Source organism: Sus scrofa, chromosome 8, assembly GCF_054392235.1.
Source record: "Sus scrofa isolate SSC_HxYL_T2T_F1_AM1 chromosome 8, Sscrofa_HxYL_maternal_Yorkshire_Landrace_v2.0, whole genome shotgun sequence".
Taxonomy (NCBI): Eukaryota; Metazoa; Chordata; class Mammalia; order Artiodactyla; family Suidae; genus Sus; species Sus scrofa.
Window position 1 is genome coordinate 130,807,054 of NC_139390.1, and position 14,784 is coordinate 130,821,837.

The 14,784-nt window shown below is 35.9% G+C and overlaps 1 protein-coding gene across 2 annotated transcripts in view; it reads left to right on the forward strand.

The window, feature by feature from the left end:
* Positions 1-14,784, forward strand: part of UNC5C (unc-5 netrin receptor C) — a 381,350-nt gene that overhangs the window by 202,813 nt on the left and 163,753 nt on the right. For both annotated transcript variants that reach the window (XM_021100734.2, XM_021100735.2), the window contains exon 2: positions 12,037-12,258. In XM_021100734.2, the coding sequence (XP_020956393.2) occupies positions 12,037-12,258 (222 nt within the window). The remainder of the gene's footprint in view (positions 1-12,036; positions 12,259-14,784) is intronic.

Here is a 14,784-nt window from a genome sequence, read left to right on the forward strand (position 1 = left end):
TAACTTGAGAGGGTGATAGGAGATAAAAAGAAATCAAATAGAATAGCATGTTCTTAGACATTGGAGATTGAGCTTGTCTCTTTGGCAAGGAGGCAACTTGAACTAAAACCGAAGTGGCAAGAAGGAGGGGGAAGATCTTTCCTAGAAAAATGAAGAGCAAGTGCAAGCTCTCAGTGGAACTGAGTTTGGTGTATTCAGAGATATGAATACCCGTCTGTCTGTCTCGAGCATGACGAGGACAGGATAGGAGAGTTGCAAAGGAGACATAAAGGCTGGTAGCAGTCGGATCAGGTGGATGCTTATTGGCCTTGGTAAAGAGTCTGATTTTGTTCTCAGTCAATGTGAAGGCACTGAAGAATTTTAAGAAGCAGCGGGGTGGTCTGGAAGATTATGTGTGTGACATGATCTGATAATTGTAGGCAGAGTTGTGGATGAGATGCCCAAGGGAGCGACTAAAGGAAAGAACCTTGGCAAGTATCTCACTATATTCAAGCAGCAAAGAAAGAAGAGAAAGGTCAAAGAGGTAGGACAGGAAGCAATCTAGTGCTAATGCACAGTCCCCAAGAGAGGAGGAAGTTTCAAAAAGGAGGGAGTGGTGCAATGAAGTGTCAAATAAGGCCAAGAGGTTGAAGAGGCATTGTAATCAGATGTATCGTTTTATGTCTCACTCACAAAATATTTTAAATTCAACTCTGGCTAGTGAGGGAATGTATTTAGTCCAAAGCTGTGCACAACTCATGATGCATGACATTTACAGTTGCATAGAAGGTAGATATAATTTTTTAAAGCTTCTACCAGCTTTATTTTCCTTTTTCTTATTTTTTAATTTTTATTTATTTTTCTTCAAGTAGTCTTAATTGTAATCAATTGTTATTTCCCCAGTACACCTTTTTTTCTACTGTAGAGCATGGTGACCCAGTTATGCATATATGTATACATTCTTTTTTCCTGAAATAGTTCCCAGCGCAGCACTATTCACAGTAGCCAAGATATAGAAACAACCCAAATGTCCATCAACAGATGATTGGATTAGGAAGATATAGTATATATACACAATGGAATACTACTCAGCCATAAAAAAGATATAATTTTTTGATGTGGGAACTGAATCTGTACTTGTTAACACTAAAGGGTAATCTTTCAAATATGCACATTTCTTTTTTTAAACGACTTTAATATTTTCCATTATATTTGGTTTACAGCATTATGTCAGTTTTCTACTATACAACAAAGTGATCCAGTCACACACACACACACACACACACACACACATATGTATGTATATATATATTCTTTTTTTCACATTATCCTCCATCATGCTCCATCATAAGGGACTAGATATATGGGCTATACAGCTGGATCTCATTGCTTATTCATTCCAAATGCAAAAAGTTTGCATCTCTTAACCCCGGACTCCCAGTCCTTCACACTCCTCCCCCTTCTCCTTGGCAGCCACAAGTCTGTTCTCCAAGTCCATGTGTTTCTTTTCTGTGGAGAGGTTCATTTGTGCCATATGTTAGATTCCAGATATAAGTGATATCATATGGTATTTGGCTTCCTCTTTCCAACTTACTTCACTTAGCATGAGAGTCTTTAGTTCCATCCATGTTGCTGCAAGTGCCAGGATTTGTTCCTTTTTATTGCTGAGTAGTATTCCATTGTGTACATATACCACAGCTTCTTAATCTATTCATCTGCCAATGGACATTTAGATTGTTTCCAGTTTTTGGCTATTGTGAATAGTTCTTCAGTGAACATACAGGTGCATGTATCCTTTTCAAGGAGAGTTTTATCTGGATATATGCCCAAGAGTGGGATTGCTGGATCATATGGTAGTTCTATATTTAGTTTTACCTAAACTCCTCCATACTCTTTTCCAGAGTGGTTGTGACCATTTCCATTCCCACCAACAGTGTAGGAGGGTACCTTTTCTCTACAACCTCTCCAGCATTTGTTATTTGTTGACCTGTTAATGATGGCCGTTCTGACTGGTGTGAGGCAGTACCTCATAGTAGTTTTGATTTGCATTTCTCTAATAGTTAATGATGTTGAGCATTTTTTCATGTGTCTGTTAGCTATCTGTGTATCTTCGTTGAAAAAATATCTATTCACATCTTTTGCCCATTTTTCAATTGGGTTCAGGGCTTTTTTGCTGTTAAGTTGTATAACTTGTTTGTATATTATAGAGACTAAGCCCTTGTTAGTTGCTTCAGTTGAAATTATTTTCTCCCATTCCATAGGTTGTCTTTTTTTTTTTTATGGTTTCCTTTGTTGTGCAGATCTTGTCAGTTGATTAGGTCCCATTGGTTTATTTTTGCTTTTATCAAATATGTGTATTTCTATTGTATTTTGTCCAAAGATTTCTTCTCACAATGTCTGTTGATAGAGTAATTCCTACATCTCTTCTATCCTATAGAACTTCTATAGGAACAAAAAGTCAAATGGAAAGAAAAAAAAAAAACCTCTGAACTTTGTGCCTGTTATGCAGAAGTGAATAAGATAAGCACTATCCCTAACTCTTGGTCCTACCTTCTAGTGGGGAAGAAATATAAACAATAAGAGTAGAGGGCAATAGGAGATGCTATCTGGGGTATAATGTCCAGGATTTGAAAGGGGAGGCCTTTGGAAGAAGGGGTGTTTGATATCTGAACAATGAGTAAGAGTATGAAACAAGGTGGTGATAAAATTGCAGGAAGTGTGACACCAGCTTTATGTGTCACCTAGGCTGGGCTACAGACCCCAGTTACTCAGTCAAACACTGACTCAGGGAAGCCCTGGTTCTGCTTAAAAAGGCTTAGTAGGTCTTTCAACTGATGAAATCAGGCCTACCTAGATTATTTAGGATAATTTCTCCTACTCAAGCAAATTAATTTTGTCCTAATCACACCCAGAACATGCTTTGACAGCAACACCTAGGTTAGTGTTTGACTGAATAATTGGGTAATATATTCTTGGCCAAGTTAACACAAAAAACTCACTATCAAAGAGTCTTCCAGGAAGAAGAGAAGCATAGGTTATGTGAATATAATGTTGAATTATTCGGTCTTTACTGGATTCTTTTCAGCCATAAATCTTTCTTTTAGTTAACTAGTTAGGTTTACACTGAAATTTATGTTGTCTTATCTATCTATTGATAATTGCTTCATTTCTATAATATTCTTCTAAATGATCCCTTAGATTCCTGAAGTTCAAAGTAATAGTACAAGATTTGTACTTCTAACTATTAATAGAGAGTAAGAAAATTGTAGAAGTTCTTCTTAATTCACTGCATAAATCTCTATATGTATTAGCAGACCTTCCCGACATCCAAAAATTAAACATTTTAAGATGAGAGTTAAGTACTAATGAATTATAAAGATGTTATTTACATAACCAGACTAAGAGGCTATTTTTTTATTATAAGTTCATATTTTCATAAATGTAACATCTTTTATTTATTTATTTTTATAAGACAAAAGATTTCATTGAGAGGTAAAGTGCAGCTTTGGCTGTAACAACTAAGACAGTCCTAGCATATAGATGGTGATCCACAAATATTTATTCTTAAACAAATTTTGAGAAAGATAGTAAGCTATTTTAGTTCAAAGTCAGAAATTCACAGAGATGAGGAGATTACAGAAATGGAAAATAAAGAGAAAAATGAGATTAAACTAGGCAGAATGAAATAAATGCTATATAGCTATAAGCAACATGGTCTTTGAACACAAGTTTTAGTGACAACCTCACATCAGGCCTTGTGGAGTCATATCATTGATTTGGGAAGGTTAATTTAATGAAAAAACCTATGATGGTTATTCCAGGCTGAAGCAATAGCTTGCTCATGGGATTGTTTAATTTCTCCATCTCTTAACTTTAATAAAAACTCAAAAAACACATTAAAAATAGTAACCATCCATAATCTGGCCTTTAAAAAACCTACTCCAAATAGAGGATAAAAATCCCCCCAAAGCTCTCCAGTTCTTCTCCTCAGAAGTAATTACTGTTAATGTTTCTCAGCTTTGGCTTCTAGGCTTTGCAGTAGGCTTCTTCTTGTGATGTAGCCATCTACACCCACTCCCACACCCACACCCACACCCACACACACTTCTTTCTCCCATCTCTCCCTCCTTTGTGCTTTCCCTTCTTTTCTTTCTTCCTTACAAAAAGTGGTACCATTCAAATTGACTGAAACATAGTTTTATTTACTTGGTGAACACTGGATGCCGTACTAGTTTAATACATACAAATCTGCCTCTTATTTTTCTTGGTGAAACAGTGTGCTCTTAGAAGGATAGATCATAAATAACTATCTAACCATTGCTTGGTTGATTTTTAGTTGTTTTTGTTTCCTTTAAATAGTTAAGTCCAACTATCTTTTGTTGTAATATATCATTTATTTTTTTAATAAACAATACTGCAGTGAACAGCTTTGTAAATGTTTATATTTGGGTGCCATTATGTCTGTAACATGGATTCTAAGAAGTGGGATAATCTTTTTCAAGGTGTGCATAGATTTAATTTTTATTTATATTGTCAAATATCCTTTTCTGTGACACTAGTTTACACTACAGCCAGTACATGCAAATATGCATTTCCTTAACAACTCATCAATCATTTAGTATTTTTTAGCTAATCTGATAAGTAAAAAGAAACTTATCATCTTGCTTTACATCATATTTATTATTTGAAGCAGAAAGCAAATGTATTGTTGAAAATTTTTTTCCAAGAGCATGGTGGATAGACCACATGGCAGAGATAGAAACTGTGGCAGGAAAACACTTAGGAGGATTTTATATTAGTAAAAGTCAGAAATAATACAGTCTTAAACTGGGACAGAAGGAGGTGTCTCTTCCTTCACAGCTAAGTGCATGTCAAATAGCATGCTGGCTTCATGTCACTATTAATAATGTATGGGCATTATTTGGAAATTCTTTAAAAGCAAGAAAAAGTTTTTTTTTTTCTTTTGGAGTTAGAAATCATGCACTATCTCCAAATTGCACAATACATTTAAGGCGTTATATATTCAGCTACTTAAATTTAAATGATGAATCCATTAATACACTGCTTGAAATATAGAACATAGTCTTTGTCTTCCAAAGGATATTTCAATCCAAGTATTAAAAATAAGCTGGAGTCTCATTCAAATAGTTAATTCCAGTTGCCTTTTGTTGTAATATATCATGAATTATCTCTCTGATGGATGGGCAGCCAAATGCAGATAAAATTAGCTTTGCAGTCATTCATTTTAAATTGCTCTTGGATCATTTGGAAGTAAATTCCATTTCAGAAGAATATGCTTCAGGTCTCAGACAAAGAGATAATAGTCCTATATTTTATGATATAAGCAATAATAGTTTAAGTCTTATGATTCAGAAATATAGAAATGTATGTATTAAGTTGATGAAAATTAAGGCTTGATACATAGCAATAAAACCAGAAACCTAAAGCTTCCTAGATTGATGTTCATAGCATAATATTTTCCTGTCAAGAATTAGGTGGAATGAAAGTCTATAAAAATAATACATGGTACAAAGCCTTCTCATATGTATATGAGGTAGCAGAAAAGGAAATGCCGAGATTTACTTGATATCAAGTTAAAAATGACAGTATTATTACTGAGTAATGGTAGAAAGTAGAAAATTATGTCAAGTGTTAGGGGAGGTTAAAATGAATAATAATAATTTATATGGATCAAAAGGTAACTATAGCTTTAAGTTAATACAGAATTCAATGTACAGAATAAAACCAACTTTAGAAATTTTACTTTGTTGTTTTGCACAAACTGCATGTAGAAAATTTGTTTAGCAATTTAATTAATCAAATCATTTTCCCCAGAGAGCATGAGGCAGGCAATATCGGTATCTGGAATGTGCCTTTATACAATGTATAATAACTTAAGATACTGTGGCACTTGTCAGAAATAACTTCACAGTCTGAAGTTGCTATTCACAAATTGAGTTTCTGTTATCTCCCTGAAGACTTTAGGAGGCTCTTTGGATATTTATATTAAGAAATAAAGTGGTAAGAAGATGCACTCACTATTCGCACCAGCTGACAGATCAAATTGTTCTTTTACAGCTTCAAGTTTTGCAGCATGACCTTAACGGTATTAAAAAGCTGGTTGGTTTGTGTAGTAAAATGAATTGCATGAAGGAGCTGATCTCAGTAAACAGTCCACCAGTTCAAAGTAGAATCTCAAACCTTATTTATTATTCTCATGTACTAAACAGCCCTCTGGTGCCCTAAAAATGTTAACCTCGGTGTGGCAGGAATTTTACTTGTTTTGGATCAGGCCCACGGATGGCACTGGAGGACCTCCAAAGGGAAAGTCAGGAGCAGATAAAATCACCCACTTTCCCTTGTATGCCATTGCAAAGACACTTGCTTAGAAGATTGATTGGCACCCGAGGTTCTTAGTCTGAAAAGCCGTGTCTTCTTCTAGGAAATATCTAATCTGTATAAGAGGCTGGGAAATAGCAAATACGTTTTAAAACAGATATCCACTAAGAAAGATGTGAGTTCACGTCTCACTTCGCCTGAAGTGGAACACTCAGCTAACTGACATTGGTAGACAGGGCCAGGTTCATGTGGATGTGACCTGTGCTGGCACACAGAACCTGTGCTTGGTTTCATACTCTACTGTCAACCATCTCAGAATTCTTAATGCATTTTTTTACAAGGATTCCCAAATTTTCATTCTGCATTGGGCCACACAAATTTCATTGCCAGTCCAGTTTGTAGATCTTACTATTTTTATGAAACCTTATATTTGCAAATGAATTTGAGGCACTAGAAACTCTAAAGTACTGTGTCAATCTGTTAAGAGTGATCACTTACCATTAGTGTGAGATTTTTATTGCCCTAAGTACCTGGCACTATGCTGGAGTTATGGAAAATAAAAATGAAAACGATAGTAGTCCCTGTCTTCAAAGAGCATTTATACTAATGTTTCATACTAATTTTGAAAATTAGGAAGAGTTGCGTAACGCGGGTTGCCAAAATTAAAAAGTAGATTTCTCCATGTGTGAGAGGCAAATCCATAGTATGGAGCAGTTAAATGTTCATGAAGCAGTATTGGCAGATAATCACTTGCAGATGATTTTTCCTTATTGAATACACATGGTATTTGGAAGTGTTCACTTTTTCCTTATTAAATATACCTGGTATTTAAAGATGCTCACTTTTTCCATATAGATGTAACCATGCTAGATATTTAAATACTCAGACATTTCCCTTTATAATTTTGGTTGAAGAGAATTGACTTGCATGTTTGAATTCTTTACTTACTCTAGAAGAAAAGTATAAGATGAAATTTGATAAAAAGGCAATTTATGAAATACCACTATATCTGGAAGTTAATGGTGGTACTTTTTTTTTTTTTTTTTTTTTTTTTTTTTTTTGTCTCGTGCACAGAGAGTGTTTTCTGAGCATGCTTAACCTGGTGGCGGGGGAGTTATTATCTAGGCCAGTTTCCATGGTTGGGCATGGTACCCAGACCATCTGTTGCAGATAAAGAAGGGAGGAATTTCACAACAGCCTGTGAGCCTACTGATAGTCACTCCACTTGGATTTTGTAATCTCTACTTCACGATACATATCTTGCTGACTCTGGGTCTTGAAAATTATAAATGTCATTCTTACACCTGAATTGAGTACTAAAAAGTGATGTGCCCTATTGTCTGGTATGAATTAATCTAGGGCATAGACTTAAATATACATATAACAAGAAATATTAGCAACCTAATAGGTTGTCATTGGTTAAGGCATCTCTCTAGATATCAAACTTGAGAGACAGGATTCATACAGAGACTAGAATGATATATTAAGGAAACACTGGATTTATGACATGATGAAAACATTTTCACATGATAGAAATCATTCCTTAATGATTTACATATTAAGTGATATTTAACAGATGCTTTGAAAGAAATCAACACTTTATGATGCCTCAAACCAAGACAATTATGTCTCTTTCCTTGTAGTAATCTTCTTGTCTTAAAACTCAAAATTAAGGACACAAAAATTAGTCTATACATTTTCTAAATATATCAAATCATTACTTTTTTTTCTAGCCGTTAGCAGAGCCTTGTTTGACTTGAAAACATGTATGTGATTTTTCTCAACTTCCATTAATCTTCTCAGTAGTTTACAGTAAAATACTCGGGAGAGGAGTTCCCTGGTGACCTAGGGGATTGAGGATCTGGTGTTGTCACTGCTCTGGCACAGGTTTGATCCCTGGCCTGGGAACGTCCTCATGCTGTGAATGTGGCCAAATAATAATAATAATAATAAAATAATAATACTCAGAAGAATTTTTTTTTTTTTTTTTTTTTTTTTTTTTTTGGTTTTTAGGGCCACACTGGCAGCATGTGCAAGTTCCCACGCTAGGGGTCAAATCAGAGTTACAGCTGCCAGCCACAGCCACAGCCACAGTCACAGCAACGTGGGATCCAAGCCGTGTCTGCAACCTACACCACAGCTCACAGCAATGCTAGATCCTTAACCCATTGAGCGAGGTCAGGGATCAAACCCGAATCCTCATGGTTCCTAGTTGGGTTCGTTAACTGCCGAGCCATGAAGGGAACTCCAGAAGAAAATTTTTTGAAATGACTTAAGCAATTCATATCATCTTACATTTGAACTTCGCTTAAGTCAGTGATGAAGTAAAGGATGAAAATATATGTGCTTAGGGTATATACGTAGGTTGGGATAATCAGTTTTTAGTGCTTCTCTTTCTGCAGGATATAAATATGTAAATCTTTTTGCTACATTAATGAATAAGGTAAGGTAGTACATGATCATCTGATATCTTGCAATCGTTACTACTTCTGAAGGAACAAGTCTCACCTTCTAAAACAATGACTAAAAAAGGGCTTTTATATTTTTCATACCCAAATGAATATATTGTTATGAAACGCGTACACGTGTTGTTGTATGTATAAATAGACCCCGATAGTAAAAAGTAAAATCGAGTTGACCCTCTACCTTCATGAGTAATAATGATTAAAAACAGCAGCTAACATTTTATAGAACTTGAGTCTGATATTTTGTGGCACTTTATTGATTATCAGCACTGTCTGTCATTACATATAACAGTAAGTGCTTTGAAAGAGACAAACAAGAAAAAATGGAATAAGGCTTCAAGACATCAGCTTCAGGCTGATGGATCTGTCAATACCTCAGTTCCTCATTCCTTTGCCTTTCTGAACTGTGTTTATTTAAGCAGTCTTGAGTGTTCTTGCATATTGACTGAAGAAGCTGAAATTGATGGAAATGAAGTTATTCTTTAGTAAGCTGACAGTTTGGGTCCTTGATGTTCAACAATAGAAAAACCAGAGATGATTCCCTGCCAGAAGAAAGCCAATTAAGGACGTAAAGTGAGAAAGCCAGTTGGAGACAGAAAACATCACTTACATTGCAGGCTTAGTAATTTATAATCAAGGAACAGCTTTGAAAGCTAGTTTTGTCTGTGATGCAAATGAAGCCAGTTTCTACTACAAAACAGATTGGTAGGGACCAGATGTCATTATATTCGACAGCTACTACATGACCTAGATCAAAAAAGTCCCAGGCCACATTTCTTAGTGGGCAAATGTCGCCCTGACCAATGGCCATCCCCCAGCACAGGGCCACAATTAATCAAGGATGAAATGAGTTCCAAGATAACATCTTAGCAACCAGTCTTTAACTACCAATACCATAACCGATATTTGCAGCTGAATATACATACTTTTAAAGAACTTGTAAAAACTTTCAATTTTGGCCTCAGTTTTACTGTTACATATTAGCCTAGGGTACTTAATCAACTTAGGGAATTAATAATAGTTTTGTTCTTCACTATCACTCATAGGAGGAAAATAAGTAGGCTTAACCTAAGTGTAGTGTATCAGAAAGACTCCTTTAGGGGTTCCCGCTGTGGCACAACAGGATCAGCGGTGTCTGTACAGCGCTGGGATGCAGGTTCAATCCCCAGCCTGGAACAGTGGGTTGAAGGATCCTGAGTTGCCACACCTGTGGCGTAGGTTGCAACTGTGGCTTAGATATGCTACAGGGAAGCCAGAAAAGAAAAAAAAAGAAAAAGAAAAGAGAGAAAGAAATACTCCTTTGACTTTTGTGGAATACAATAATAGGGTTTTTAAAGGCACTATTTTTGGCCCTGTGTGCATGTATGCATGTACCATGTGGAAGTTCCAGGGCCAGGGATCAAACCTACTGGAGGCAGCAACCCAGGCCACTGCAGTGATAACACCAGATCTTTAACCCACTGCACCACAATGAACTCCTAAAGGCACTTTTATTATTTTCTTCTTTTTTATTTGGAATCATGCAGAACTCAAAGGAAACCGTGCCTCAAATATGCTAATATCTCAAATGGTTTTGAGGCTTTGTTTATTCAGTGGTGTTGGAACAAGAAGGTAGGAGCAATATGTTTGATAAATTTCAAATATAAAAATGAGACTATTGTTCTTCATGTTAATATTCTAGTATTATTAATATTCTAATCAGAATAGGCTTGACTAGTCATTAACGAACATGATAATTGGGATACATTTTCCAAATAAGACTAAAGAGCATTGCCTGACTCTAGGCTCTACTGTGGATCTGTTATCTGACTTGATGTTATCATCTGTATTTCCAGTGTTGAGTATAATTCAGAGCTCTGTAAATGTTTTTGGTGGAGTGAATGAATATGCTATGAAGCAGCACCTTTTAAAAATTATGACAGATTCAAATCTAAAAAGGCCTTTAACTCATGTTTCTAGTATTTTTTTTTAAGCTCCTTACAAAGGAATTAAGATTTACCTAAAAGCCTTATACTTTTCAAATAAATTTTTCTAATGAAGTTCCTTTGCTTGCTCAGCTCTCAAGGGTAACACTGTGTCGTGGGAGGCGTAGTGATATGTTGGGGAGATCACAGTTTTTTGAGGGAAACAAACCTGCCTTCTGATCCTAGTTCTGCTGTTTACTACCTGTATTCTCAGAACACGATAATTATCCTCCTGGATGTTGAGTTTGCCATGTGTAACAGTGAGAATAACTATATACATCCTTAATTGAACAACTAGTCAATAGGCTTAACATATGGCCTAGTTCATAGCAACTACGCACATAGAGATGTAGGAATCATTATTGTTATAGAACCAGGTTTGTTTCACACAGCTCGCAGCAAGCCAAAATGCAGAGATGGTATAGTTTGCAGGAAAAGGGGGGGGTTTATTCGAAAGGCAGCCAAGTGAGGACACAAGGAGCAGGTCTCAGAATCACCCACCTGAAGGCAAGTGTCTTGTGGTATCTATGAGATAAAGAATAAAGGAGTTCCTGTTGTGGTGCAGCAGAAATGAATACGATTAGGAACCATGAGGTTGCTGGTTCCATCCCTGGTCTCACTCAGTGGATTAAGGATCTGATGTTGCTGTGAGCTCTGGTGTAGGTCAGAGACGTGACTCGGATCTGGCGTTGCTGTGGTTGTGGCATAGGCCGGCAGTTGTGGCTCTGATTGGACCCCTGGCCTGGGAACCTCCAAATGCCTGCAGGTGTGGCCCTAAAAAGAAAAAAAAAAGAGAGAATAAAGAGGTAAATCTATCTAAGGCATGGGGAGCTTGGATAAAGGTGATTGGGAAAAGGTGGTTAATTCTCCTTCTGCACAGGTGTAACTAAGCTACAGGTCTCTGTTCTTGAAAAAATGAAAGCACTTAGCATAATCTGAAGGTGGAGTTTTTGGCCCTCTGACATCAAAAGGTCACCAAACGTGCCCAGTTGATCAGTGGCCTTATCCAGTCTTAACCAGCTCAGCTCAAACTAGAGTAAGTTCAGCTCGAAAACAACTTAGTTTTCACAGTTGACTCTAAGTTCCTGGAAAACTCAGGCCAACATCTTACTGTTTAGACTCTATGCCTCTTAGAGAATACGCAAGTCCTTTGTAGACCTTGATTAGTAAAGGCAAGTGAAATAAATTTCACTAGTAATTACCCATGGTTTCCTTATTTTTAAAAGTAGTGAGTGCCAGGCAAATGGCTACAGTTTTGAACATTTTTTACTTTCTTCTTGTTTTACCAGACGACGACTTTTTTCATGAACTCCCAGAAACCTTTCCATCCGATCCACCTGAGCCTCTGCCACATTTCCTTATTGAGCCTGAAGAAGCTTATATTGTGAAGAATAAGCCTGTGAACCTGTACTGTAAAGCCAGCCCTGCCACCCAGATCTACTTCAAGTGCAACAGTGAATGGGTTCATCAGAAGGACCACATAGTAGACGAACGAGTAGATGAAACCTCTGGTGAGTTTGCCATTGTATTTGGACTGCTATTTAGGATTCACTCACTACTTTGACATGTTGTCATATTGTTCTTTCAATCATTTAAATTAAAAATGAAGTTATTATCCTTCGGTAAAAAGTTTTAAATCAGTTTGGTTATGATTTGGTGATCTCCTTCCATGCATTGCAAAATGAACTGTGATAAATCTTGATTTGATTTCTGTTGAACTATGTAGAATTAAAGCATGGTTCAGTCTTAAGAAGATAAATAATGAAAATGAATAGAATGAATCATGGTAAAAAAAAAAATACCCTAATTAAAGATGCCCTCGAATTTCACTTGTATGTCAAGTCTAAATATAGTGTCAGTTCTAAATATCCTGGGATTGAGGAGTGTGTTCAACTAAAAATAAATGGTACTTGTTTACATGACTATCAAATGTTTAGTTACATGCCTATTTCCCCTTATGTGTTTTTTAAAAATTTGTTAACACTGTATTCTGTGTTTTTAACTTCCACTTAAAAAAGAATCCTAACTACCAATTCTTAGCTAGTGTTAAATCAAGAGTGATTGAGAGTAGTGATACTGTGGGATCAGAGAGAAGAATTGGTGAGTTTGGCCTCCATTTGGGTGGGTCTTGATCAAAGTATCTTTGCTACTAGCTTTATTCCCGATTTTCTTGCTCTGTAAATATCATCTTTAACAGTAAAATACTAAAGCCATAGAAAAGATAAAGTAGATCTTAATAAGCTGTGGAGTTTACATTGGTCATAAAGGAAACTTTCTTGATAGCAAGTTTTTATTCTACAATGGGTAACTTAAGATAGTTATGGAAACTCCTAGAGTGCTTTTAAATTGGAAAGATATATATCTTTGTGTGGTGGTTTAAGAGTTTTTGCTCTTCAGTAAAGCAAAGACAAATTTGAACTTTCAGATCCCTTCCAGATCTGTGATTTTATAATTAACACTTTAAATATTAAGATTTTACTGATCAATATTTCCAAGCTAAATTATGAAAAATATGATAAAAGTGAAAGTATTTAAATATCTTCATTTTCTTTCATAAACATCTTTACATACTGAAATGATGTGGTTTTCAAATTCAATTGTAGTTAATTTATTTTTGTATCCAAATGTTGGATTAATGAGGTGCAAGTGCTGACCAGCATTTGAAAGAGCTCTGCATTCAGTGTCTCTAACATTAAAGAGCTATTAAGTGATGGAACATAAAGAAATAGAACAGATTGTGAGAGGACTGAGAAGAGCATCTTTAAAAAAAAAAAAAAAGCATGCGAGATGAGATATATACTTACATAACACAAATGGTCTTAGAAAATCAGGTGGCAGCTCTACATAATTGTGTGTGAGTTTTAGAGTCAATATGCTCACTGCATGCAAGCTGATGATTGTAGAAATAACTGCATATCCAACTGTATGGCCGTTTCCATTAGGGAATTGTCCCACCTCTTGGTCTAATTACTCAGTAAATAACTCCACCAGATGTCTTCAAAATCTCAAGCGAATTGAGTTTTATTTGTTTCAGCTCATTTGTTTGTAAAGATGTCAAACACACACGTCTCATAGTAGGAAGATAATGTAATCACAAACTGAAAGTCAAACATAGGCTTGTCTTTACTAAATTAATGAAAATGGTTATATAGAAAAATTATAAATAATACATTGAGTACCTCTACAGCTTTATGTTGTCTTGGTAATATGTGTGTGTGTGTGTGTGTGTGTGTATTTCTTTTTAAAAAGACATTTACTTTCTATAATGCACTATATTTTATTACTTATACATAAGATTAACTAATATTGCATACACCAATGATTAGTAATACTTCTTAAAGCAACTATAGATGAAAATATGGGGCAAGTTTTCATTCAAATTCAGAATAAGATAGATTAGAGCTAAGGAAAGATTTGACAACCCTAATACGTGCATAGTATTCATATTTGGAGTGGAATGCAATGTACTTCCTTGTCTTTTTTTTTTTTTTTTTTTTTTGGTCTTTTTGCCATTTCTTGGGCCGCTCCTGCGGCATGTGGAGGTTCCCAGGCTAGGGGTCCAATCAGAGCTGTAGCCGCCAGCCTAGGCCAGAGCCACAGCAACATGGGATCCGAGCCACATCTGCAACCTACACCACAGCTCACGGCAACGCCAGATCGTTAACCCACTGAGCAAGGGCAGGGATCGAACCCACCACCTCATGGTTCCTGGTTGGATTTGTTGACCACTGCACCATGACAGGAACTCCCTTTTCTTGTCTTGTCTTTTGTTCTCATCCAAAACTATATAAGATAGCTAAGCATACAGGTAAATATATTACCTTTAAATTTAGGACAAAGATGCCAATAGATACTAGTATTATTTGGTATTGTTCTTAACATACTAGCCAATGCAATTAGACAAGGCAAATAATTGAAAAACATTAAAATTATAAAACAAATGGAAAATGATCGTTAGAATAAAAATGATTTTGTAGATCTGGGAAACGCAGAGTTTCAAAGGAAAAAACTGAAAAACATCAAGAGAATACAGAAAA